Raw genomic sequence first — 27,676 nt, forward strand, 5'->3', positions numbered from 1 at the left:
GCAGAACAGATGGTCAGATTTGTTTCTATTCCAGTTGTACCTCGAGTGTTTTCTTAAAAAGGTTTTTACCAAAAGCCACCTTAGAGAAACAATCTCTTAAAGACTCAGTTTTTGTGCATGTCTTTCCACTTAAGTTAGCTAAAAACATGCAGGTAAGCTGGAGGTTACTTCACGAGCCATTTACCTTGTGGACCTTCAGCATGTAACAGTGAAATGACCTTGCTTTAAACTATGTACTATAAGATTTGTTACAGAAGCTCAAGGCTTTCTCTGATGATAACTGCTGGGTCACCCACAAAGGGCAGCACAAAGGGCAGCACAAACGAGCAGAGAGGTTGAAAATATAAACAAGACTGAATGGGAACCAACTTGCCTGACACAAACAAGAGGGGAAGAAAACCTGTTTGGTCTGTCCAGATCAACATGTGGTGGCTTTGAAATTTAAGCAAGCCTAAGCATCCCCCACTGGACCACCTGTTTACACACAACAGGAAGCTTTCATTTTTTTTTCAGTTTGAAAAGGATTTTATCCAACAGGAAGCAAGCACAATTCACAATGAACCAGTAATTTCCATTACTCCTTGAGAAAGTAATAGCTCTGTACCTCTCAATTATTATTTTTTTAAAAGCTGAAATTAAAAAGTAATCTGTTTTAGAGTTTTACACTGGAATAGCACTTGATAAATTTCTGGCAGAGACTTTTCAAAAAGTCTATACTGAGCTAATGTCTTTCTGTTCCTAATAGGTGCAATTCAGGTTGGGAACAGGAATTTTCTAACCTTAAATATCTAGTGACTTTAAAAATGTTTCATTAGATCCCCATCCTGCCAGTTGGAGGAGTATTTATTATAATTATATTGTATTCAATTCTTGTCATTTCATAGTATAGAACAGGTAATCTTGAAACACATTTCTGTATTTTCTGTCCATGTACAAAACCTTATTTTGTGGGTAGTATTTTATGCTATTCACTTTGTTTTGTCTTAGGCCCAGTAAAAAGAAAAGAGCAAGGTTTCCTGCTGTCCTCTTTTTTCCACTGTTTTAAACTGAGACGTTCAAATCCAAACATTTTATAGAATACCTAATATTGTCTACCTGGTTTTGACATGCCCATTGGCATTTGTGTCTAATAATGATGGTGCCTGAAGGTATCTAAACATTTCCCTTCATTTCAGCACATACTTGCCTGCATGTTTTTACATATTCTTTGGCTAAGCTACTAATTCAGTACTGTTGAATCTTTTTGCTCCATATGGGTTTTTTTTTTTCTATGAGAGCTTGAACTGTAGCTGAACTTACCTAAGCTGTGATAAAATTCAAATCCTTTAAAATCAATTTAATCTGATCGATGTAGTGAACTTTGCTCCTTAATATTTGGACTTGATTATCTTAAGGGTCTTTCCCAACCTAAATGATTTTATGATTCTATGAAATAAGCATCATGAAGCAAAAGGCTTATTTCCCTTCATGTTTTGGCTGTACTGCTCCATAAATTGCAAAGATTTCTGCCCCTGGGTGTTCTTCCTACCCCAGCCTCCACCATGTGTACTTCCTCCGCTATGCTGGGTCATTCTGGCAGGAAATGTAGAGTGAGGAAGACCTCAAATAAGTTTGGGAAAAATGTTTCTTGCCTCCTGCTGGCCAAGCTGTTTGTTAGCTAACTTCCTGCTCAGAGTGTGCTTGGCTGCATCAGTTTCAGCAGTCTGTCAAACTTCAGATGTCTCCTGTGATGTAAATGGGTGACAGAAAATGCCTTACGCTCTCAGCAGAACCGGAGAAATGGTGTGCTATTAACACTACATGCTAACTAGTAGGTGAAGTAAGGTGGGTGGATGTAATGCCTAGCACATAGAGCTCATGGTCTGGTTTTTTTTGTTCAGCCCCTCTGTTTTACTACCTAATTGTATCTGGAAACACACCAGGGTGTTACAGCATTTATGTTAAGTGCATGTTCCTCATCCCTCTAACACTTAGATCTTTCTCTATTTGCAGTTTGAAGGGAGGAAGTACTGTGAACATGATTTTCAAATGCTTTTTGCCCCTTGCTGCCATCAATGTGGTAAGTTTTAACTCAAAGTGAAATACTTCACACTGATCACAATGGAAGTGTCACTGGGGGAAGATGTGCTGCCCTTGTATCTGTTCTCTGGGAGGTGCTCATGTTCAGCTGAGCATCTGAACCTCGAGAATGAACTAGACTTCAGAGAAACTGGGGAGTTGCTTTTTCTAAAGGTCATAAACCAGTAGGATTGAAAAATAAAAGTTTGCATTCTTTTAGTAAGTAGTTTAGCTGTTGAGCCAGTGATCCAATGAACAGACCATTCATAAGCTCCTGATTATATACACCATTCATGACTCCTGATTATTTATATCTGTACGTCTCTATATGCTGACATTTGTCCCTTCTCATGTAACTGAAACCCTGCAACAAGACTGTCATCTGCTTTGACTCTTGTAACCGACCTGTGCTGTCCTACTTCACAGAAGCTGAGGCAATCTTCATCATCTATTGTTATAATTAAGTGATGGTCAGCTGGGCCCCTGCTGATTTTTTTTGAAACAAATACCTTTAAGGCTTCAGTGTCTAATGTCCATCCTATGTGATACTGAGGGCTGGTTTTTATTTGCCGCTGTTGATGTAAATGTTTATGTGTCTGCTGTGCTGACATGCACTTGCATGTTTTCTTTTTTCTCTGTGTGTGACACATTTTGCTGGGCCGGAGCTGAGAAGTCATTATTTGATTATTCCTTAAACTGCTCTGGAAGCCCTTTTGTTTCTATGGCACCTTTGGCAAGGTGCTAAAGGTTTAACTTATCTCAGTGAGGCCATTTGTTGTGTGGGGGGTGGGGTTGAACACCAAGGAAGAGGGAAGTAGATGCCGTGGAATATGAATTTAAGGCTGCAGACATGAACAAGCAGGGGAAGAGGAAGAAATGGGTTGGTGGCAATTTGTGAGGAGCTATGCTGCCTGTCTCTCCAGGATTTCTCCTGCACAGTTGGCACAGCTTCCCCTTCTCCTACCCTCTCTCCTGGTATTGCCAGCTCCCTTGAAACCGCATCAAGGTCCTGCCTGGAGCTGGGCTTTTCCACTGCTTTTACTTAATAAACACAAAGTCAATGGGGCTGTTGTCAACGATGAGGCCTTGAGCATTCCTGACATTTTTGGAGTCCATCGGATTTTGTTCTTGAAAAGCTATGACTTCATGGGAATGCTACAGAGTCACATGCTGGATGTTATTGTCCACATCGGTTACCTGCCTGATCGTTCCCCTTTGGCAGCTCTGGAGTTGTTCTCCAAAGCCAGAACTCAGCCTCCAACAGCAGTGGGAAGCTGAGCTCCCAACACATTTTGCACTGCTCAGGGCCCCTGGCTACACTGTCCATCCGCATAGAGAACAACTAAATCAGGCGTGTGATGGACATCACTCCACTGCCTGTGCTGTACAGTTGCACTGTGCATGCAAAACATTAGTTCTCACGCTATTTTTTTAATGCCTTATGGGACAAGACTCCCTGTGGTAGGTCAGAAGTTGTGTGTGTTGGATTGACTGTTCTGCAGCTTCACTGCACCTGTGCATTTGGACTCCGTGGGAGCTTTTTTGCAGGAGGTCCACAGCCACTCAAGCTCAGTTCTATTGTGCCTGGAGTATAGAATACCTTCAAGGTTTGGTCCTAGTGGAGTAGAAACCCCTGCTATGTACATGGCAAGTTAAAATTGTCAGATCCTTAAAGAAAAGAAGGAGAAAGATGATGAGGACACAAGAAAGCCCTTTTTATATGAAGTACTCCATAAATTTCTTAACAGCCTGAGAAGGGATAAGTAAAAACAGTGAAGGGACCAAAACAGGATTATTGCAGAGAGAAGGTGGAGTGTGCATGTAGGACTTGTATGTAAGGAGCAGAAGGTCGTTTATCAGCAAAGATGTCTTCTTCTGACCCATAGCAAAAAACAACAAACAAATCCAAATTCCAGGGTTTGGAATCACAACTGCGATATTGAAAGCAATGTGTCCCCCCAGATTTTGGGGTAAGAAAAGGAATGATGGTTGTAGTCATTGTAGTGATTCATTTGTAGGTTACTTTTAACTTTGTCTAGTATGGTATTTTACATCCTGGTGTTGTGTTTCTTACAGGTGAGTTCATTATTGGTCGTGTTATTAAAGCCATGAACAATAGCTGGCATCCAGAGTGCTTCTGCTGTGATATCTGCCAAACAGTATTGGCTGATATTGGATTTGTCAAGAATGCTGGCAGGTAAATCTCCACCCTTCCTTCTGTTAACTGATCATAAATTGAACTAATAGCAGGACTGAGAAGTTTTGGTTCCTGAAGCTTTCCAGCTCAGATGGAGCAACTGAAGTATTTTCTGTGAGAAGAAAGTCTAAGAGCGCATCACAAAATCAAGAATGAGTATCTTAAAATATTAACATTTTACCTACTTCAACACTGAGTTTCATGGGAAACATTTTCTTTTTCCGGTGACATTTTGGGGCCATTGTTATATGTAATAAGAGAGAAAACATTCAGATACAGAAGCATTGTCTTTTTTTATATATATAAAAATGTTTACTTTCTTTTTCCAACTTGGTTCTCCAATTTTGGTCTAGTTTGGTACCATATAATAATAATTGCCTAATGTTCAGTAGGACCCTTCACAGAGTAGGATATTTTTGCCAGCTGTGATCAAAAGAATGTTTTACAAGTGGATTATATGGCCATTGCCTTCTTATGTATAATACAATATACAGAATTATCTACAGAAGTAGGACCTGTGTGCTCACCCAGCTTCCAATCTAAATGTTTAAGAGTTTGAAAGTAAAACATTTGGCAATGAGAATCTATAAGAACCTTTGTTTTCTGTGTTTCAACACAGCTTTAACTCAGCTGAGCTGAAGAAATTATACTCCTGTGGTGCCAGAAAATTAAATGATCACCCTGAACTTGGGTGATCCCTCCTTAGCAAGGAAGTTGTTTTAACAAGACTCAATAAAGAACTGATTGAAATGAGGTTCTGAGAGATTTTTGGTTTATATTTTGCACTGTAGTACCTGATAGCAATACTTACCTCTCTTTTTTTATGCTGTTTCAGACATCTCTGCCGTCCTTGCCATAACAGGGAAAAAGCCAGAGGCCTGGGAAAGTACATTTGCCAGAAGTGTCATGCCATTATTGATGAACAGCCTCTCATATTCAAAAATGATCCTTATCACCCTGATCATTTCAACTGTGCAAACTGCGGGTAACTTTAGTTCTGCAAAGGGAAACAGGAAAATGCTGGGCTTATTTGCTTCATCAATTTACATCTTAAAGTGAAAACTTATCCTGTACAACTGACAAGAGGTGGTGGGGTCTGGATGTCTTGTGGCCAGATGTGTTACTGCTTTTGGCTTAGTGGGGTTCAAACAACAGCTGACCTGCTGGGGACTAAAGAAAGATTGGACTGCAGCACAAGGTGGTACCTTACAAAATACAAAGTATCGACACAGGCACCATTTCTGCAGTAGTGAAATATAGCTCACTATTTTGCTGGGAGAGGAAGAGAAGCGGTTCTCTTTTGTTGCTTAAATTACTATCTTGCCTGTTTTTTTTTTTTTAGTTCAACAGCATCCAAACTTTTTCCTCTTTTTAAAGCCTATCTTTTTTAGAAGCCTTCTTCCCATCTCATTTTATCATCTTCTGCAGCTGCAGCCCATGAAACTGCACATTTCTACATCCTGCACTGATGCAGAGATGTAGGATGAGCATGGGAGCATGGAGCATTGTAGGACATAGCATGGATTCATAGTTGTTTAATTCTGCTGCAAAGGAAGCTACTATTTCAGTGCCATAGCAAAGGCTGATTTGAATAACAGTATGGAGTGTTATATCAGTGCAACCAGTTGAGAGTATTAGTGATTACAGTCACTTTCAAGTTTTAGCTGTTCTCAGTATCTAACCATGCAAATTACATAAAAGTAGAGTTTATAAGATTCTGCAATGGGAAATGAATCAGCCTAGCTCATGTGGGTCTGTAGTTCTCTTTCTCTGAAGTTCGATACAAGGAAAATGTAACTAGATATAAAGGACTACATTTTACTTTCAGTTACAATTATGCAAATCTAAAATAATCTGGTGATAAGTGCCAGAATATAAACCAAACATCTGCAGCTTTCACACACAGATTTGTGCTGCTTGAGCAGAATGACAATAGCTCAGTAGCTGTTTCCAGAGAGATTCGGTGCACCTCGCTTTGCAGCCTGTCCTCAGTTTACTGTAATCAGGCTTGAACTATGTTGAACTATGTTATATTTGATGCTGCTGCATTACGGTAGTATGAATATAATTTCTAAAGCAAATGATAACTTTTTGTCATTTCAGAAACTCTCAAGAGTTGACATTTTTGAATGCCTTTATTCATGCTCTCAATTCATTAACTTCTGAACAGGAAGGAACTTACTGCTGATGCTCGTGAGCTGAAGGGAGAACTCTACTGCTTACCCTGCCATGACAAAATGGGTGTCCCCATCTGTGGGGCATGTAGGAGACCAATTGAAGGCCGTGTGGTGAATGCTATGGGCAAACAATGGCATGTGGAGGTAAACATCAGATGCTATACAATGTCTCTTACAAACGTAAACCTTAGCATATTTATCTGTGATTTTGCTGATCAATTTCAGTGAAAGGATTCTCAAAGTTTGCAGCAATAATTACAAATGCCTTCTCCAAATCCCTCTTCAACCTTATTGTGGCTGGTCTTCCACTGTGAAATAGGAGTTAATTCCCACCTTACAGAGACCTTTGACTGTGAAACTAAAATCAGTAATCAAAGGAAGCAGGGCAAGACAAAAGAAAGTTTCAGAGCTCAAAGCAGTAAATGTGGAAAGGCAATCAAATCTGTAGCAACCATGTTACTAAGCATCATAATACCCTTAGGTCTTCCGTAGTCATCTGCCATGTACATATTTCTTTAACAGTTCACGAGAGTTCATATTTCAAGGCCACGTACAACATTTAGTTCCACATCTTCCATTTTAATTAGATAAATTGTTTATTCCTTTTGTTGTTTTGAAAGTCTCCTCTAGGAAATGCTTCCTTCACAAGGGTGTAATGATAATGCAGATTATTTAGTAACTCTTAATTCTGTTCACTGATAAAAAATGAGAATCCATTGCTTGTGGGTTTTTTTGTAACTTTTGGATTGAAATGTTGAAGACATTAAAAGAAATATTATTTTAATGGTCTAAATGTAGAAACAGAAGTTTGAACTCTGCTTTTCAAGATGGCTCAGTAGACTTCAGCCATGTTCAAGTAGTGGATGTGGTTAGTTTGCTTTCTATAAAAAATAACGTTACTTCCAAAAGATAAAAAAACGTAATTTTCTTTGTAGCATTTTGTTTGTGCAAAATGTGAAAAGCCATTCCTGGGCCATCGTCATTATGAGAGAAAAGGCTTGGCGTACTGTGAAACCCACTACAATCAGGTAAGGTTGCATATTTTTAAAAATGGCATTAATTGGTAAATCCACAAATCGGTTTTATTAGCTAGAGATGTAAAACCATGGACATTCTTCTGTTTTGTTAAAGGCACCTGTGGGTGTAATGGCAATTAGTATATGTTCTGTTGTGTTTAATTTATACAGGTTTCCCTATTCATCTGTGTGGCATTAAAAAAGAAAGCTGCAGGTATTTCACAAAGGCCGGCTAGGACAATCAGTATCAAGTTGTTCTTCAAGCTTAGTGGTACTTAAGTAGAGCTGTTATGGCTTTGACATGTCTGTGGATCAGAGCAGCTAATGACACCTAATCTCTCCTAAGAAGTTAAAGATGATTTTGCCACTCAGTAACTGGGTTGGAGCCCCAGTGAGTGATACGGTTTTCCCTGCATCTGCTGCTCTATGACACTGTGTGTTGATATATGCTGTTGCTCAGTCATTAGTTTGATGAAGACTTCCAAGACTAAATTTGTCAGAAGACACCCTCTAGTGACCACGTGCATTTATGTAGGAATTCCATGTCACGGTACCACCTCTCTCCAGACACCCTTGGAGGTGGAGTCCAGCATCACAATGCATAGACCTTTTTTCCTTGGAAGCCACCTATGTCGTGTCACATTCACCTCCTTGCTTACATAAATACATGAGGAGGGCTTACACTTGGGAGTTGTAAGGCATCTGCTAATTACAGATGGATTCTTAATTAGTCATTAGTGAAGAAGGGCAGATGATTGGTGCTGGCATACTTGCAGACTGTAAATGCTGTGACGTTCATAGTAAGTGTTGCAGCTGGAATGGGGCAAGTCCATACACCAGACAAGAGCTGTGAGTGGATGTCTTTTCCTAGGTTAACTACTACAGTTAGAAAAAATACATGAAGTTTTTGGCACTTCTTGTTATATTGTGGACAAATGTTAAGCCTGGAAAAAGAATTAATATTTTTGCCCCAAATTTTCCTTTTTTTTTTTTTAATAAAGATAAAATTTTCTTACCGTTACAGCAATACATTGTTTTAGTCATGCATGTAAGTCCAAATGTTAATTTTTTTGGTTAGTAACAATATGTATATGACACCAACTGCTGTATTTCAAACCTTCAGGATTAGAGAAATCTTGAAACAAAACAAAATCGTACTTACAGAGAATGAAAGTTAAATAAACGTTTTCAGCTTTAATATTATCAAGACTTTTTGTGATGAGATGATGCAAAATGCACTAGGAAAACCAAACCAGACTTGCCAGCATTCTCTTTATTTCACTGGAATAAACAGGAAAGCGATTGTGCTCATCAGCTGAAATATAGTTATTTTGCTAGTTCAAGAAGTTACCCTCAATAAAATAATTATATTAAAAATTTATTCCTTCTCTTTCCTCTTCAGCTATTTGGTGATGTTTGTTTCCATTGCAACCGTGTGATTGAAGGAGATGGTAAGCACTTTTCTAACTGTTTCCTTAATGTTCCTTTTTGATGGAAGTTCTCTTTAAAAGTGAAAGTAAGGGGGAAACAGTCCTGTTTTCATTAAAACAAAAACAGATGTTCTCTTGACCAGAAATTCAATTAGAGCCAATAAACCAGAGACCAAGTGGCAGGAAAACCTTACATCATTTCATGATGGTAGAAGATCACCCCATGGCCAAAGAGAACTGTGAAACCCCTTTTAGTGACATGCAAAGGCCAGGGATGCTGGAAGATGCTCAGAAGTGACTTCCTGCCATACCATCTTCAAAAAAGAACACATGCAAGGGTGAGAATGAGCATACAAGCATCTCCACAAATTAATTTGTGGATCATGAGCCAAATTCAAAAAAATATTTAGATACTGAAAGACATAGGTGCGCACTGTTGGGAATTTTTTTAAAATGCCTTGTTCCCATTATGTCCGTTTGAATCCTGGAGATATTTACCTATCTACTGCAGGCACCTTTCTTTTGAAAATCTAAGCTTATAGATAATGTCACAAAACCAGGAATGATCATACTTGGAAATACATGGCCTGTAAAGGCAGAACTGCAAGTAATTTGTTTGTTTTGTTATTGTTTGATTGGGTTTTTTGGGAGAAAGGGGTGGTTTTGAGGGATTTTTTTTGATAACTAGCTCTGATAAAATGCCAAAAGCAAATTATTCTACTTGAAATAATGTGACATTATGTGCCTATTTACCCCATCCAAAGTAAATGCTATGTTAGCCTCATCTAAGCCAAAGCCATTAGCAAAGTAGGAGGAAGCTTTGAACATTCAAAAAGAGACATAAACTATTTTATAGTCATGTAACTCCAGGGTAAGACATACATTCCGTAGATGTGCTTTCTCCGCATTTTCTGGACTGCACTATACCTGCAAAATAACAATCCAAAATGCTCTAGAGGAAAGAGTCCTCATTTTTGGTAAAATTCTACTGGAATGAGCAGAACTGCAACTTTCCTGATAACTACATCTCTATATGATCCTAATCTTTCACCATATAATCTGACGCCCATATTGTAAGTTTTGGTCTCTAAACTGAACAGAATATAGTATACACTAATTTCTTTCTTTTCAGTGTATGTCTTCAATTACATTTCTTCTTTCATTTCTGCACACAAATTTGAGTCAGCTGTCACAAATTTGGTATCCAGTATTGTTCTCTGTCTGGTGAAACAAATATCTGTGGCAACAGTTTTTCAGAAGGGTGCCTATGACTGCATTCCTAGGGTTGCTTGGGAGCAAAGACTTTCATCTGTCTAGTGTTATTCTGGACAGTAACAGAATAACTATGTATCTGTGGACATGCTGGCCCCATAGTGCAGGAAAAACCCTCTGCATGACAATGCTTTGGTTCTCCTTGTTGTTGACAAAATACCGTGAGAAAAACATTGAGAAATCGAACAAGAAAAACATTATATGAAAAATATTGTCCCACATTCTCTAACTTACGAAAATTTTGCCAGGGAAAACTGGAAAGCTGTACTGAGAGGAACAGGAATTGGATTTACCTACAGAACAAATAGAAAATAGTTACTTTCTCTGCAAAGCAAAGAATAAAAAGAGTCCGTAGTTTTTTTCACCTTGGTAGTGCTGATTTACCAGCAGTGTCCTGGCTGCTGGCTTCACATTATTTTCTTCAGCTGAGCAAGTGCAACTGTTGATTGCAGTGCAGTCTGAACTGGATCTGAGAAAAGAAACTGAATGAAAACATAAACACAATTTTGTTGGATTGCTCTTCAGCTGGAAGCATTTCCTGATTAAGTTGGAACCCGGCCTCACAGAACCACTGCCTGAGATAAGCTGGGTATGAGATGAAGTGGAAGCAAAAAATAGGAGGCAGAAATAGGTTAAGCTGGTCTTGCCTCACAGACAGCTGTATCAATGCTTCACAGTCCTGCTTCATTACACTCTAAAATGTGTTTGCTAGTTTGGCCATGTTATTATTACGGTCCTTAATACTTGATACAAGAAGCAATGACTGTTCTTCACACCTCATGAATATGTAAGCTTAAAATCTTTGTAATCACTTTTTTTTAATTGATAATGCTAATGATTTCTTTTTTCCTATCTCCCTAGTTGTGTCTGCTCTGAATAAGGCATGGTGTGTGAACTGTTTCGCTTGTTCAACTTGCAACACTAAGTTAACCCTCAAGTAAGTTTATGGATAAGTGTGATGTCTTCAAAACAAGTCAGTGGTTCTCTTCAAAGCGTAGGTGTTGCTATAGCGTAGCTGTTACTATATGAAAAACATGTAAGCAGCATTGAGGAAATAAGAGCCTCTCTCTTCCTCTTGCTCCACTTAATTCTTTATGTCTCTTTCAGCTATCTCTTCAGGTCTTCCTTCAGTTAGTCTTCCTAACTCTTCTCCTTTTCCATCCTTTATTTTTTCTCATTTAACTCTAAAGGGATAAGTTTGTTGAAATTGATCTAAAACCTGTCTGCAAACACTGTTATGAGAAAATGCCAGATGAATTTAAGCGACGACTTGCCAAACGGGAACGTGAAGCAAAAGATAAAGAGAAGCAGAAAAAGAAAAAGCCAATCTGCTTGTAAACTTCTTTTCCTTTTCACCGCCACCTCTGCTTCCTTCTTCTTTGGTTAGTCCGAAGGATGCTTTTTTTGCACTTTGCATGAACTTACAGCAGTCAAAACCAAAACATCTTTCACACAACTGCAACTTAAAATATTAACTCGTTATTCCATTATCTTATGTTTAGTCTACAATTAAGTTTGAAAGGCTTTCTAAATTACATGGTTAATAAATATGGGCATCTGGGTAAAATCTATGTAACTTATTCAAACACGGTATTGTAATCACTGTCTACAGTGTATATACCCTTGTAAAAGTAACTTAATGTATACGTATAAATTGGGGGGTTAATTTTTTGCTTGTGTGCATGTAATGGGAGATTTTTTTTTTAATTCTTTTTTTCACTATTGCATCCGCTAAAACTTTGCCTTTTTTCTTTGTTGTCTTAGGAATAAATTTGTTGAGTTTGATATGAAGCCTGTCTGCAAAAAGTGTTACGAGAAGTTTCCTTTAGAGCTGAAGAAAAGACTGAAGAAATTAGCTGAAACTTTGGGAAGGAAGTAAAGACATCATCTACTCTCCTCTTCCTTTGTGAAAATCTTATAGATATTACTTGGTGGGGGGCTGGAGAGGAGAGTTGCTGCTTTGAGGCTGCAGTCAGACAACAAATGCTGATGTATGCCTTCTATCAACCCAAAATACATTAAGATCCTCTGTTCTCTACACATGTATGCTTAGTTGTTGACAAACTGTACTTCCAAAACAAATACCAGCTGACCTGAAAGGTTTCTGACCAATAATGCCATTGTACTGATGCAGGTGGCCTATTCTGTACACTGACACTCTGCAGAACTTTTCAGAGAGAGAAAATTTGCTTGTGACCACCACCTGTGAAAACAAACTTTGCAAATGTGCCCAACTTTAGGGACGTGTATTGTCATTTATGTTAGTGAAAATATTAACCTTCGTATTAAGCATGCAGACAAAACTTGCCTGGTCAAGGGCAGGAAACCAGTATACTGTGCCTCATGGAAAAATTCACACTTGGATTTCAGGCCGAGTCATCTCATTAAGGAGCCTTGTTTCAGATGGTTTGAAAACTATCAGATTTCTAAATACAGCCACTGTACAAATGACATACTTCTGATAGATTATGCTTCCATGATGAATGTTTCTACATCAGGCTTAGCATGAGATACTTATATAAAAATGTATTCCTATTGCAAGAAATGAGCATACTCAGAACTACTTGAATTTTGCTATATTCCACTTAAAATAACACATTAACATCTATATATGCTTTTGCATTCTATTTACTTTTTGTGCCTTATTCTGCTGGACCATACATACCAGTGTACCATTAAATATATATAGTTTTATTTTTTATTTCATATTTTTATGCAGAAACTATATAGAAGGTATTTTCAGAAGATAACATACTTTGCCTTAATTATACAGGATGCAAGAAGCATTTTATTTGAAATGTGAACATCTGCATTTAAAATTTAGCTTCTAGACTTCATTGATTTTCAGAACAATACTGAAAATGCGTATTTCAATTAACTGGCAATACTACTTTTACACCTCTGAGTGTAAATATGCAAGGTTTGATCCTGCTAGGATCTACTTCTTTAGCCATCCTCAAGGACTGAGCTTACAACTAATCAAAATTCTTTATAACATACATTTAATTGTTTTATACTATTGAGTTCTGTCCATGCAAATTTGTTTTATTTTCCCCTTTCTTATAGAAAATACAGCTACTTAGGTCTTCTTGATGGTACGAAGTATGCAAATTTTTTTTTATTTTTGTACTTTAGTGACTTAAACAGATTCTATGTAATTACATAACAGGAACTAAAATTTTCTTTCTTGTTAATGAAAAATTAGTTACTTTAAAACATCTGCTTTCCTGTGTCATCAATAAAGGCCATGTTATTAAACCTTGTATTGCCTCTCTGAAATAAATGCTTGAGATGGGTGGGAAAGCAGTAAGACTTAGTTCCCTGTGACTATGTAAATACTTCCTTATTATCTTGATTTAAAGGAGACATATGCCTTTCCTAAAGGCCTATGTCTGTAGGTAGTTTTAAGGTTCATAAAAGAAATCACAGTTTGTTTCATAAAGAACAGCTTGATTCTTCTGGATATTTTCTGAATTGGCACAGTCACTAAGTTTTCCTAAAGAAAGTATCTTGTCTGAGTGTAAAACATACACCCTCCTGTTAACTTTTTCTCTCCTGTTTTCACTGTAATGAAACTGTCACCCCAAACTTCCAGTTTATTGCTAGGTAGGGTATTTTTTGACTCTTTTATCCTACATAATTATTGATTGCCCTAAGATTCATAAATATAGCCCCTTTGTTGAAGACTACAAAAGCTTAAAATGCCCCTCAAAAATTGTTTACTTAACTACCACAGTAGCCCTGTTGAAATTCTGGACTGTGCTAGAGTCTTGCTTCCTCCTGAAGTTATAACTGACTTCTAGGTTTTTCATGGTACACTGACTGTACATCTCTTCCTTCAGCCTATGTGTGCCCAGCCTTATTGCTCAGAGTTGGGAAGGGTCACTAGCTCCAAGGCTAAATGGCTCACATCCACATTGCTCAGGGCTACGTCCTTCTGCAGCACAGTGGCCTCGGATTTCCCCTTCACTCTGGTGGCCCTTGGGGTCTGACACAGGCTGGGTTTTTCCATTTCCAAGTTCCTGATGGTGATCACTGTGCTGCAGTTCACCAAGGCAGCACCTTCTGTTCCATGAACTGTAGTGTGTGTATGTCAGATCTCATGATGTGACACTGGAAAGCATCTGGGGGTACTTGAGGGTTCAAAGCCTGGTGAAGCGTGGAAAAATGTTGGTTGGAAGGGACCACTAGAGATCAGCCCAGCCATCTGCTCAGAGTGGGTCTAACTTCAGAGTTGCATCAGTGCAGAAGGTCTTGCTTGGCCAAACTGTGAACATCACCATACAAGGAGATTTCACAGGCCTTTGTGGACAGTACGTTCCAGTGCTTCACCACCCTCACGGTGAAAATACTACTACTGGAGTCCTAGCTCAAGTGGAGAACTCCCCAAATGCATATCGCTCTCTTGGGAGCTGTCTTTGGCATGAACTGTCATTGGTATAATACCCCTGGACTTTGTCATGAACAGGATTAATTAAAAGCAGTTACGAAGCAGAGCCAAGGAGCAAGCTAGCAATTAGGCAGCCTGCACAATTACACGTCTGGTGTTGAAGCTCACTTCCTGGCCCAACAGTATTAGAAATATTTTGCATAGCTGCACATGCTTTCCTGAAAGAGGCAGAGTCTAGTACTGTTTTTCAACCCATGTCCCCTGTAAGGTCTGTCAAGGAGTCCATGAACCTGGGATTTGGGAACGGATGCCTCAGAAGCTTTGCCCTTTCTGCTGCACGGATCAATTATGCACGGGCAAGAGAGACTTCTTTAGAAAGCCTGCTTAGGCTAACTAGGGAGCACTCCAGAAAGCCCAATGGATGTCGCTGTAGGGGGAAGAGCAGAGCCTAAAGCCTCTGTGCTGCAGGCCAGGGCACATCCTGTGCTCGGTTCCAATGGACAGGTACCATGCTGGGCTGAGCACAGTCAGGTTGCAGGGCCAGCTCTCAAGTCAGTGCTGTCCTGCCCGGTGCTGCGACCACCAGGGACAACACAGGGGGTGCCACTTCCACAGCAATGGGTGAGACAGTGACCACTGCCAAAGTACTGGACCTGGTCTATATGAAGGCAGTTTCCCTCTCCATCAGCTGAAGGGCAGTAATATTCTCCAATGAGCTGAGTAAACTCCAGTGTTCTCCTCTGCACCAGCACCAACACTTCTATTACTTAGCTTGGCAGGTGCAGATAAGAAATTGTTTGGTAATCCCAGCTGCAGGCACACCATTAAAAAGTACAGAGAGAAAAAAAAATGATTTTTTTGGTAGAATTAAATCCAAAGTCTAAATAAATCACCATTAATAGAAGAAAGAATAAAAGAAAGGATTAATTCTTTCAGTCAAGGTCTTACATGGATGTTGCTGGTCTTAAAAGAAAAAGTTGGCTATGTTTCCTTATTTTTCCTGCAAAGAGGGCAAGAGCTGTGGGGCTATCAGTATATTTTTAGGCGTAGCAGGAATCCTGTGACTGTCAATGGGTTGTTTGAGATTGAGAACTGGAGAAATTTTTAATTACACTTCTTCAGAGACACGGCCCACTGGCCTCATTTTGACCAAAGCATCTGAACTGGCAGGAAAGATGGCCAATTCCAGTGAGTACAGTCTGAAGCTTCCTGCTAGGAATTTCACCACAGGGCTACCATCCTCAAGCCACCAAACCCGTACAACTACAACCTGCAGATCTGTCCTGCCTTGAGGGTTACTGGTCCATCTTTTAGGCCATGTTCCCAGCTGTGCTTTAGAGCTTAATTGTTTAGTTATATGTTTAGTGCCTGGAAAAAAAGGTTTGTCACCACAGCTGCTACAATGTTTGGAGACTCATCTTCTAGAGCATTGGATCTCAGTAAGAAGGCCTTTATGCTTAGGGATTAAATTTATTGTTGCTCTGAACCACAAAGTATAGAATCATAGAATGCTATGGGTTGGAAGGGAACTTAAAGATCTAGTCCCAAGCCCCTGCCATGGGGCACACTTCCCACGAGGCCAGGTTGCTCAGAGCTCCATCCAACCCAGCCTTGAAAACTGCCAGGTATGGGGCATCCACAACCCCTCTGGGCAACACGTGCCAGTGCCTCACTACCATCACAGTGAAGAATTTCTTCCTTATATCTAATCTAAATTGCTCCTCTTTTAATTATACCCATTACTCTTTGTCCTATCACTGCAGTTCCTGACAGAGTCCCTCTCCTGCTTCCCTGTAGGCCCCCTGAGATACTGGAAGGTTGCTGAGGTCTCCACACAACCTTCTCCGAACTCCACAGCCCCAACTTCCTCACCCTGTCTTCGTAGGGGAGACGTCCCAGTCCTCCTGTCAGCTTCGTGTCTCTCCTCTGGACTTGCTCCAACACCGCCAGAAGTGTTACTTAGATTTAGATAAAAAGTTGTTTATTATATATATATACACACACACACATATATATACACATATATATAGTGTATTATTTAGGTGATAAATACATTATCACCGGTATATAATTATATATTACTGAGGTGAGTTTATTATAGTTTTCGGTGAGAAAATGCTACAACTTAGTTTCTCACAATTTTCCACGACAGATTTTTGTCCCCCGGCTCGCCCCCATCCCCATGCGCATGCGCGGGCCGGGCCAGGCCCCGCCCCGCGGCCGTTGATACGGGGGCGGGAGCCGGGCTCGCGCCGGGGCTGCGCGCGCCGCACGGCTGAGCGGGAACTTGCGTAACGTGCGGCGGCTGCGTCGCTCCTGCGCTTCCTTCCTCTTATCCCTCCTCCTTCCCCTCCGCAGGCGCCGGGCCAAGCCCGCCGGGCCGGCAGGGAAGGCGCGTTCCGCCGGGACAGAGGCCGGGCGCGGCCCCCGCCGCCGCGGCGGCGCCATGATGAGGCGAACGAAGCCCGAGGTGGAGCGCTACGTCGCTTCCTTGCAGGCCGCGGCTCCATCCCCCAGAGAGGTAAGCGCGGCCTCGCGTTCCCCGCCCTCGCCGGGCCCGGGGGGCGCTGCGGCCGCTCCGTGCGGCCGGTGTGGGGCCTCTTCTCCGCCCGCCCCGCGTGGGGCGGTGGCGGCCCTGCCGCGCGTCCTGAGGGGCTGCCGCCCCCCGCGCCGCCGGGAGGCCTCGCTGCCGCCGGGCTGGGGGCGGCTGCGCTCGCTGCCCCTGCGCTGCCGGATTGGGGGGTGGCCGCTCTCTGCGGACTCACGGCGCCGAGCGCGGCGCATCGCTGCTGGGGCTGGTCCCTCCTCATCCGTGGTGGTAAAAGAAAAAAGAATCCTTCTCTGGAGGGATATGTTTCTGGAGACACTCAAACCCCACCGGGACGCGCCTGTATCACCTGCCCTAGGTGACCGAGCCTTGGGAGGGTATTGGACTAGATGATCTCCAGAGGTCTCTTCCATTCCTGACTGTTCTGATATTCTATGAATTATAGTGTATTTGGGAGTTTCTGAGCGCGTGTTTGCTCAGGGTCTCTCTAAATCGAGTGAGGCATGGGAAGCTATGAGGAACGGCCGAGGGCTTTCACGTACTGAGGCACTTTCCTTAAGCGGGAGCAGTGGTTTGCCAGAGCTGTGCACCTGTATTTTACAGCTGGTGAGCCCTAGTGTAGTCTTAAGGAGTCCACCAGTTCTCTGAGTACAGACTTCTTCGGTTTTGTGAGAGTTTAGTTCCTGTTTTTCCCTAGGTTTATTTCTCAGGAAAAGATTCTCGAGTTTCGTTTCTTCAGAAGAAGAATCCAAACAAGGAACATGTGAAACACTTTCAGTTTTGTTTTATGTGCTATGTCAATCATATTCTTGTTTTTATCGCAGTATTAAGAAAGGAAGAAATGGGAGAAAATAATCTTTCTATTGTATTTTAGTAACTGGACAGAAGGATAAGGAACTCTGCATGACTTGTTACCATTTTTCATTATATCTGGAAAAGGATCACAGTGAGCAGTCTGATGCAATTCATGAGAGCTATTTAATCCTGAAAGATCCTGTTCTACTGCTCTTGAATTGATTTTTTTTTGAGTTAGAATATTCAGCACTGTGTTGTGTAGCATGAATACATCCATGTTTACCATTATGCAGTAGGGCCTTTATGCAGGCCTTGTGTACATCATCATTATTTGTATCTCTTTCCTGACAGCAGCAAAGTTGTTCTGTGGCTTAATTGATTTGGGTGCTGTTTAGAGCAGACAGTGTCAAGGGTATGACTCTCAGAATCATAGGTGCTGTTTAATTGTTTTGAACTCAAATCCTGTACTGTTGTGCTTAAGACCAACTGGTTCATATTTACTTGCTAGGGGTTTTTTTAATGAAGTAATGCTTACAAAAATTGTATAAGCACAGTCAGTGGTGGAAAATGTTACTGATTTTCCTGTTGTGATGATTTAAGGAGGGGGGTGCTTATAAAGTTGCAGAACATTTATTTTGAGGTTTCTTTTCATCCGTGTTTAAAAGGAGATGCCAAATGCAGCTCCACCACTCTGGCATGTTTCAGTGTTTCCCTTTTATAACAGGCTTCAAAACTACAGTCTGGAAACTCAAGGCATCGTAGAAGGCCTGCTTTTATTTTTAACTGCTTTTTAAATTTTTTCATGAATAACAGTGGTGAGAGAGGGAGGGAGACTTGTAATTCAAGTGAATTCAAAATGTACATACTTCTTTGGAATCATAGATGTAACTAGCTCCAGTATTTCTTGGTTCAAAAGCAAAATCTGGTTTTGAACTGATATTGAGAGCTCAAGCTTTAAATTTATCTGGTTTGCTTCTACCTTTTTGATTGTAACTTTGTCAGTTCTTTAACTCACTCCTTTCACTTTTCCTCCTGATCATGCTTATGCCAGCTTGGCTTCTTTGTTACTTCCTTGTTCTACCTCTCAAAAAATACCTTTGGAGGTGTTTTGCCTCTTGCTCATAGAGTGTGTATGTTAAAGTTCTTTTAGTCAGAAATAAACAACTGCATAAATGCATTTCTTTTGCAAATTGAGAACGACTTAGGCAAAAGTTGCTTTTTCCTCAAGTATACTTAAACAGTAGTGTCTAATGACAGTACACTACAGTAGGGCTAAATGATAGATCTCTCTTGATTTGTAGAATAACTTTTTTCCTTGCTATATTGCAAAGGAATAAAATAAACGTAGGTGACCCTATTCTTCTGCTCTCTTTAATGAGTGGTATATGAAATACCATATGTATAAAGGCTTGTTGCTTTCTTCTCTTGTAATCTCGATTTTCCTAGTAGCCTTTTCATACCAAAAACTTTTATTCTTCTCATTCTTAAACATACATCTTTCAGAAACAAACCCCTATATATGATGAGTGGATTTGAGCTGATAATGAATTGTCAGATTCAGTCACCTGAGTATTAGGCATTGCTGAAAAGAAAGGTCACTCGTTAGGGAATTACTTTTGAAGTACCAAATGTCTAAAGTGTGTTTGTCATGGTTTTTCTCCTTCAGAAATCGATGAAAGGATTCCTCTTTGCTAAGCTGTATTTTGAAATAAAAGAATATGAACTTGCTAAAAGGTAACATGCACTGATGGACATTTGTTTTTTTGTTCTCTAAGGTATAAAAGAAAAACTATGTTTGTATGAAGTAGACCAGAGAAACCAAGATCAGTATCATGCCGCTTTAAGCTAGCAGTCAGTGTGGATATTGAGTGCTGTTTAAATCTCTGTAAAACAATAACTTAGAAGAAGATTAGTTACGTGGTACTGAAAAAACTTATCTGGCTGAATTGGCTGGTTCTTTTGCTCGTTGCATTAAGTAGTTCTTACCATTTTTGCAAACTCCTGCTTTTGTTTTATTAGTAAACAGAAATACTGGCTGGTGAGTAAGTGGCATTTGTACAGGTATAAACCATGTTGCTGCTTACTTAAAGGTCCTGACAAAGTCTCTGGAACAAAACGTGTATACTTCTGTGTGGTCTGGCCAAAGCATCTAGAACAAAATATGTCTGTGCGTCCTGTATGGCAAATTAGGTTGCCATTATAGCTTGAGTGGGAGGGGGAGTGTTAGTGGAAAATACTGGTCAAGTAACTGACTTTTTTTTTTTCCCCTTCATAGATATATATCTACATACCTCAATGTACAAGAGAGAGATCCCAAAGCACACAGATTTCTTGGACAAATTTATGAAGCTGAGGATAACATAGAAAAAGCTTTTGGGTGTTACAAGGTAAGTACTACATTGACCCCTAATGTTCTGCTTTATTCCTTTCTAAATGGACTTCTAAAACTTTTCTGTGCTGAACATTCTCAAACCCATAGAAGAAAACATGCTTCTGGGAAAACTGTCATATACATTTGATGATGGAAAGCACATGAAGCACTGCAGAGAGGATTCTTCACTTGATACTGCTTGCTTCTGCAGTATATTTTGAAGTTGCTTCTTTGTTTTTTCTTCTGGACTTGATCTTTGTGCTGCTTGCTGTTAAATTCTCCCCAAGTCACGCATTGCCTCTTGGACTACTGTTGTAGAATCCCATAATGCAAACTGTGATGACAACTGGAGTTTAGTTGCTACTAGAAGACTGTAGGCCTACTGTGGCTTTTTGTTTGGTTGGTTTTGAAGAGGGCAGGTGCAGAAGGGAGGGACAAATCTAATTTCGATTAGGCAACCATATAAATGTCAAATTTCCAGTCAGATTGCCTTTGTTCTGGTTTTGGAGAGAAAGATGTGCCCAGAAGTTGTGCCAATACAACTCTATAGAGTGCTATCACGCTTACTAAACTGTGTGTCTTAATTTTTTTTAAAAGCTTTTGCACCTGTCTAGACTAGAGGTCCTTATAATCCTGCTATCCATTTATAGCAGTAGGCAGTGGTAGATGCAGAGGAGATGGTTTTTGCATTATTTCTCTTAGGCTGTTCTCAATTTCAGCACTTCTGTTTGGGTGCTGTAAACTAGTGGTGGCATGTAGAAAGGCTTTTCTCACATAATCTGTGTTTAGAGATTCAACTAACTTGAATAGCTGGGTATGTTTGTGGGGGTGTAACTCTTACTTTTTCTACATGGATCGTAAGTTAAAGTTGCCTTTTTTTTTTTTTTTTCCAAACTCCTGTGTCTGCATGGGGAAAAATAGCGTTCTGTGGAGTTGAACCCAACACAGAAAGATCTTGTATTGAAGATTGCAGAGTTACTATGCAATAATGACATTACTGATGGAAGAGCAAAATATTGGGTTGACAGAGCTGCTAAGCTCTTTCCTGGGAGCCCTGCTATTTACAGGTTGAAGGTAAGTTCAAATTTACCTCTGTTCAATGGTTTGAACAACTTTCAGCATCTGTCTGGAGTGCCTTTTGCATGTCACCTCAAGCAAAACTCTTTTGACTAAATTATTTTAGAATCTTTAGTATTAAAACTATTAGATGTTACACTCTTTCTAGTCTGACATTTTTGTCCAGCATTAAAGGAAGCTGCAGCTGCATGCTTTCATACCTTTTCTAATATTTCAAGTTTAATCCTCTTCCAAAATGCTGAGAAATTGTGAAGAAGTTAACAATGAGATAGGTGTCACTTGTTCTTTCTGTTGTGTCACTGGCAGGAAGGTAGCCAATCTGTGAACTCAGACTTTCTTGCTTTACACTGCTCTTTTGTTTTCAAATCTGCATTATGATCATTTCTACAGAATGTGAGAAATGCTGTAATTCTCAAATACCATGTACATACTTTCAGCCATGCAATGTCACTTTTGCACGGATATATTAATTTTGTGTAGCTGGGCAGCAGCCACATTGAAGTCTCAAGGTGCCTGGGCTTTCTTAAGCAAGGTATAGTCTGTGGCATGGTAGGCTGTCTTTGACCCAAACGGTTTGAGAAGCATTTCTTACTCTTGGTAAGAGGCAAATTCTTCTGAGGATTTTCTTCTGTGATAGTTACTTACATTTTTAAATATTTGAGCTTTTTTTCCCAAACTTTACGTAATACCTGAAAGCTTTTAAGAGTATTGTAGCCTGAGTGATGTAGTCTATGTAGTGGAGGAAAGACTATTGTTTGGTACTGTAGTTGCTCAAAAGACTGATGTGGGAAATGAAATATTAACATCTTGCCTTCATGTTTCAACAGGAGCAGTTACTGGATTGTAGAGGTGAAGATGGGTGGAATCAGCTTTTTGACTTGATTCAAGCAGAACTTTATCAAAGACCAGATGATGTCTACATAAACATCAGACTAGTTGCGCTCTACCGTTCAAATAACAGATTAAAAGATGCTGTGCTCCACTGTCAGGAGGCAGAGAAGAGAATACCTTTGCAGTCAAGCTTGGAATGGTGTTCCTGTGTTGTAGAGACCTTTGAGGTGTTTAATCATATTTTGATCCTGTGATAGTCTTCCGTATCTTTTTACATGGTCTATTTCTCTTAGTGTCGTTACTCTGACAGCTATTCTCAAGGGATTTAACTCCTTCAAATGCAAGTCTGCTGAAACTAGTGGAATTACAAAATACTTCTTGTGTATTTTTTTTTTTAATTCGAATTTTCTCCCTAAAATTAAGCTTTATAGAGCTATTGAGTTTCTAACTTCAAAAGCTGGGTTAGACACAGCAGTTCCATTAGGGATAAAATTGCTCAAGCAAATAGTTCCCTGGAACTTTGCTGCTGAAGAATATGTTAAGGTCTCACCTGTGAAACTGGATTATGCAATAAATGCTACTAGTGTGTTTTGGAGAAGTACTGCCCTTGCCTTCATGGAAGGATGACTGTTCCTTATCCTGTGATGAACTTTCTTCTTTAGGAATATCTGGAATCTTTACAAGATTTGGAGTCTGATAAAAATAACTGGAGAACTATCAAGAAAGATCATCTGCTGGCCTATTCCAGCTTTGTCAAACTGACACTTTCTTCTAGAGATGTTCAGGAATGCAGAGAGGCACTTGAAAGGTACTGTTTAAACTTTTCTGTAGTAAGAAAAAACCCTCTAAGAATTGTTTAGGGCCCACGTAACATCAGCCAAGCTTCTGTTTTCACTGCTTATCTTGTTTTGGGTGATAGAGGAGATTTCCTGTACTGTCCACCAAGAGCAGTTCTTACTGGGTGTAAACCCCAAGCTGTCTTTTGACAAATGTTTGAATGGTCAGCACGCAGCCGTGCAGAAGACTCATTTATATGCTGTGTCTTTGTACCTTCTTTCCTTTCAGTTGGAAAACATTGTTCTGTTCTTCAGCAATTGACTAATCCAGATTTCCCAGGCAATTGGAAGCAAACACCCACCTGAAAAACTCCAATCCAAACAAAGCAACAAAAGTCCAACTGAAAAGCCAAAACTGCCTCTTGTGAATCAGTTTTGTCCTAGTCATTCTATTATTAAATAACACAACACACTGGAGTAATTAGGAACTCTGTGTATGTAGTATATTTGGGAGGGAGGAAACCACCAGCAGTAAGAAGTCTCCTTCAGAGAAAACTGGTGGTGTTACAGCTGACAAAAAGGCTTACCATCTGTGGTGCACCTAGAGTAGTATTGTTTGTAGTCAATAATTTGATTAAGGTCTGGGTTTCTTTCTTGCCATTATCTTCCCTTTGTTACTGGTTTTACTAACTTGTCTTTGTTCCTCAGTAGTACAATGGTGGTTATATTGCTGTATTGTTTTGTAAAAATATTCTTGAGTCTGTTAATGTTGCATGAGTATTTGAAGCAATACAGAATGGATGAGGAATATTTAATACCAAGTGTGTTTTATTTTATTTTTTTTTCCTCTAACACTGACCATCTTGAGTTTTCCGCTTCTGATTTATTAGAGCTTTTCAAGATGTTTACCTCTGAAATACTTCCAGATCATGGCAACATTAACAGCCATTAGAGTCTTTTCCAGTAATTGAAAAATAGTTTTAGCTGTTTCCTGGAAAGCCTCTCCTGAGTGGGGATTGTGTAGTGATCTACAGCTACTAGAATTTTTATAGTACCTTCTATTTTTGAGGAGCCTGTTGAACAGTATTTTGGACCTTTCTGATAAATGAATGAAAAGAAAGGGCTGAGTGAATAATACCTCCTGTATGTCTCTAAATCTGCAGTAGTGAACAAGTTTATCAACGTGGTTCAGGACAATAGTTTTGAAAGTAGCTGTGGAAAAATGTGATGAAAAAGACTGTAAGTATCTTACAGTAATATTTACTTCAATAAACTTGAGAGCTTTGGGAGTTTGAGGTGATTGTACTTTCTAGTAACAATCAATTGAGTTTGAGCAATAGAAACAGTACTTACCATTGACTCATAGTTACTTAATACACAGTTAATAGCATGAACCAAAATCACCTGCTATAGCTTTTACCAGGACTCTCTTTAGAATGAGTCTTCTCTGCATTTTAGTTTTGATCGTGCACTTCAGTCAGTGAAGCCATATGTGAGTGTGGCTGATGAGTTGTCTCGTACCTTTGTGGAAATGAAAGGACAGCTGTACATGCATGCTGGAGCTTTGCTGCTGAAAATGGCCCAAGACAATGAGGCACAGTGGAGAGCTGTGTGTGAACTAGCAGCATTGTGTTATCTCCTGAGTTTCCAGGTAAATGATCTTTTGGTCTAAGCCTTTAGTTGATGCTTTTCTCGAAATGTTCTTGCTGTACATGTGTTGATTTCCTGTATTCCTGAGATGAGCTAGTGTTTGTGTATCTAAAGGAGAACTCTGTTCTCCCTCACCAAACCCTTCTCTTTCACAATTGTTTAAAAGTTTCAAATGACTTGAATAGGGTAAAAGTATACCTTCAACTGTTCCACTTGCCAGAGTAACCTGATTCTTAAGTATTATTGTATTTATTTCCTGCAGTATATTTCCTTTTTCATAATACAACAAATACACATGTTGAGTGTTATTCCTGTAAGGAAAGAGGGAGAGGAATTGAATAGTTCTAATATACTTGTTGGATAGACAATGGAATTTAAAAACATCAAAGTTCTTTGCCTTGACTATCTTTCTTATACCATTGCTTGCATTGCAGGTATTACTCGCTCTTGTGTACACTTAATGTTATTTTTAATAGCTATAGTTGCACATCTCTGGGTTTTAGGTGGGTTCTCTGCTCTCTTCGCCCATCCCACACAGAACTACAACCCAATGTGTGTACCTTCAGAATGAATAATGCCTGTTTTCCTATAGCTTCCTAATGCTAAAAAGAAGCTTTCCTAATTTCTGAGATTGATTTAAATGTTCTGCTCTTACTGTGAAAAACCTGTAACAATTTTCTCCTTACTTCACCAGGTTCCTAAACCAAAGTCAAAGCTCATAAAGGGGGATCAAACTGGACAAGATATGCTAGAAATGTTGGCCTGTGATCGAAAAAGCCAGTCTGGTAATAAAAAAATAGCTGCATAGTTCCATTTTAGTGCTGCAGATTTACTGTAAAGACTAAGATTTGTTAAAGAACACATTTGTGTGTCTTGTAATGTTATCACTCCAATATATAGTAAAACTTTATAGATTCTGACTACATATGTAAATAGAACAGTGGTTTGGTTCTGACACCTAAAGTTATTTTTCATGTCTTAAGCATGCTGGTAGAGTGTGTTCTTTGTTTCAATAGTAGTTGGTTTTTTTCCTCCTTTTTGACTTTCCAGCACGCTAAGGTAGAATTGAGTTTTATCTGTTAAATTGATGCCTGAAGTGGCCACCTAAAAACAGAGACTAGACAAGAATAAGGGAATAAAGCTAGGTATTTATTTGAAGGGCCTTCAAAGGTACACCCTGGGGAGTCCAGAGGATACTGTCAAAATGGACCCCAAGATGGACAGCAGGTCACAAGTTCTTCCCACTTTTATAAGTTTGGTTTATTTGCATATCAGGCTTAATTCTCCAGTTAAAGCTTCAGTTAATTATGTAATTTCCCCAAGCTTTCCCCTCACTTCAGAGGCTTTTGGTCTATACTTTTTGGGCTTAGGACAGTCTGAGTGTCCTTGGAGAGCAGGCCTGGAGAGGCTTTGTTACGTTTACCTGGCATGAGAGAGCAGAAGTTAACAGGCTACATGAAACTTCAGAGTTTACACCACTAGGCAGTACAGGATTTGAAAAATATAAAAGTTAAAACCTAAAGCATCCAAATGTACTGGAAATAGCTTCTGCCTGCTGATGCTATTTTGCAAGTACTGTTAGCCCAAAGAGGGAAAGAAAATATTAGTTTGTTTCCCTGATCTTTCATCCTTTCACTTGTTCATCAGCTTTGTTCTTTTTGCTGCCAAGTATAGACAGTGTTTAAGTCTACAAAATTCTTAGAGGGCCTAGATGAAAACAGATGAACCCCTAGACATCAGGTTCATTTACTTCAGAATGGATTTCATTAATACAGACCTCTGCTTATATTACAGCTATTTATTTTAAGGTCACTTGCAATGCCCTTAGAATAGTCATGGTAAGAGGGCTTTGTTTTCCTAAAGAGCTGGATTTACAAATGCCTTGGGATTGTTGTCACTAAAAGCTTGGAAAGCCTATGTGCTGAAACACTGACCTAATTACAGGCAGAACATACCTAAACAGTCTGTAGGTTTCTTAAGGGGAAATCCTGATTCCCATCCAGCCTTCGGTAGTAAAGAGCAGTCCAGCATAGCAAGTACTACTTTCCTTGTGTTCGCTTCTTTATTTATGTGAAGTGATATTTTTGTTTTCTAGGTCATATGCTGCTGAACTTAAGTCATGGCAAGCAAGACTTCTTTAAAGAGATTGTGGAATCATTTGCAAACAAGAGCGGTTCATTTGCATTGTTTGGTAGCCTGTTTGAGAGTGGAGCTTCTAGGGAGAGGTCTTTTATCGGCACAGATGATATTGGAAATGTCAGTACACAAGTACCAGTGCAAGGGGAACTTCATAAATACGATATTGGTAAGAGGTGTTACTTTCTGAAGCTCAGCACAGCTTTGTGTACCTAAATGTCTTCTGCAAATACTTGTGGAAGAGGTACTGGTAACCACAATATTTTGTACTGCAGGCAAAAGACAAATACCTGGAATAGCTGTCCAAAGTTGGCTAAATGTCATAGGAAAGACTTACACTTCATTGCAATGTAAAGAAGTTCTTCTTCAATAATTCCTTAAGGACTTTTTGGAGAATAAATTTTGCTAAAATCAGTTACCTATTGGACTGATAAAGTGAAAATGGAAATGATGAGAGTCATCCCCTCAGAAGCTTAAGCGGCTGATGGCTTTGAGCACTTAGATGAACTTGGTATGTTTGGCTATTCTGACTGAAGTTTGTAACCCTTCATAAGTAAAACTGAAATCTTGGTGCTTATTGGTCTGTAAAGTATCTTTGGCTGCTCTGACAGAGAGAAATGTGAAACCCAGCTTTGATCAGATAGTAGTGTTGAGGACTTGCAGGAAGCTGACATTTGCATCCAACCTTGTTTCTTGCATAGGTGCAGTTCGATTGCACAACGGCAGTCTCCAGCACCTCGTGTGGCTTGGCTTGCAGTGGAACTCTATGTCAGTCTTGCCTCCCATGCGCAAGTGGTTAAAACAGCTTTTTCACTTGCCCCAAGAAACATCAAGACTTGAGACAGATGCTCCTGAATCTATTTGCCTGTTAGACCTTGAAGTAAGTGAACTTTTAAGTTCTTTAATGTACCATACAAATTAAGTTTTTTGTTAATTAATAACTTTATTTTTT

The 27,676-nt window shown here is 39.7% G+C and overlaps 2 protein-coding genes across 9 annotated transcripts in view; both read left to right on the forward strand.

Annotated features, from left to right (window-relative positions):
- The window catches only part of LIMS1 (LIM zinc finger domain containing 1), a 67,431-nt gene extending 54,018 nt beyond the window's left edge, over positions 1-13,413 (forward strand). For 4 of the 7 annotated variants that reach the window (XM_032100451.1, XM_032100452.1, XM_032100449.1 and 1 more), the window contains exons 3-11: positions 1,993-2,059; positions 4,135-4,255; positions 5,091-5,240; positions 6,426-6,576; positions 7,368-7,460; positions 8,851-8,899; positions 11,012-11,087; positions 11,341-11,532; positions 11,915-12,003. In XM_032100451.1, the coding sequence (XP_031956342.1) occupies positions 1,993-2,059; positions 4,135-4,255; positions 5,091-5,240; positions 6,426-6,576; positions 7,368-7,460; positions 8,851-8,899; positions 11,012-11,087; positions 11,341-11,488 (855 nt within the window). In that variant the 3' untranslated portion in view covers positions 11,489-11,532; positions 11,915-12,003. Of the gene's footprint in view, positions 1-1,992; positions 2,060-4,134; positions 4,256-5,090; positions 5,241-6,425; positions 6,577-7,367; positions 7,461-8,850; positions 8,900-11,011; positions 11,088-11,340; positions 11,534-11,914 lie in introns of those variants that run through there. The other 3 variants (XM_032100450.1, XM_032100448.1, XM_032100447.1) reach the window with 2 other exon arrangements.
- A 3,415-nt stretch (positions 13,414-16,828) lies between these two features.
- Positions 16,829-27,676, forward strand: part of LOC116440115 (E3 SUMO-protein ligase RanBP2-like) — a 34,338-nt gene continuing 23,490 nt past the window's right edge. Inside the window, exons 1-10 of one of the 2 annotated variants that reach the window (XM_032100453.1) lie at positions 16,829-17,061; positions 19,550-19,617; positions 20,159-20,270; positions 21,176-21,328; positions 22,159-22,389; positions 22,825-22,970; positions 24,397-24,589; positions 25,283-25,373; positions 26,684-26,893; positions 27,426-27,604. In XM_032100453.1, coding sequence (XP_031956344.1) covers positions 16,987-17,061; positions 19,550-19,617; positions 20,159-20,270; positions 21,176-21,328; positions 22,159-22,389; positions 22,825-22,970; positions 24,397-24,589; positions 25,283-25,373; positions 26,684-26,893; positions 27,426-27,604 — 1,458 coding nt within the window. In that variant the 5' untranslated portion in view covers positions 16,829-16,986. The remainder of the gene's footprint in view (positions 17,062-19,549; positions 19,618-20,158; positions 20,271-21,175; positions 21,329-22,158; positions 22,390-22,824; positions 22,971-24,396; positions 24,590-25,282; positions 25,374-26,683; positions 26,894-27,425; positions 27,605-27,676) is intronic. The other variant, XM_032100454.1, reaches the window with a different exon arrangement.

This window comes from Corvus moneduloides, chromosome 2 (assembly GCF_009650955.1).
Source record: "Corvus moneduloides isolate bCorMon1 chromosome 2, bCorMon1.pri, whole genome shotgun sequence".
In the NCBI taxonomy this organism is placed as follows: Eukaryota; Metazoa; Chordata; class Aves; order Passeriformes; family Corvidae; genus Corvus; species Corvus moneduloides.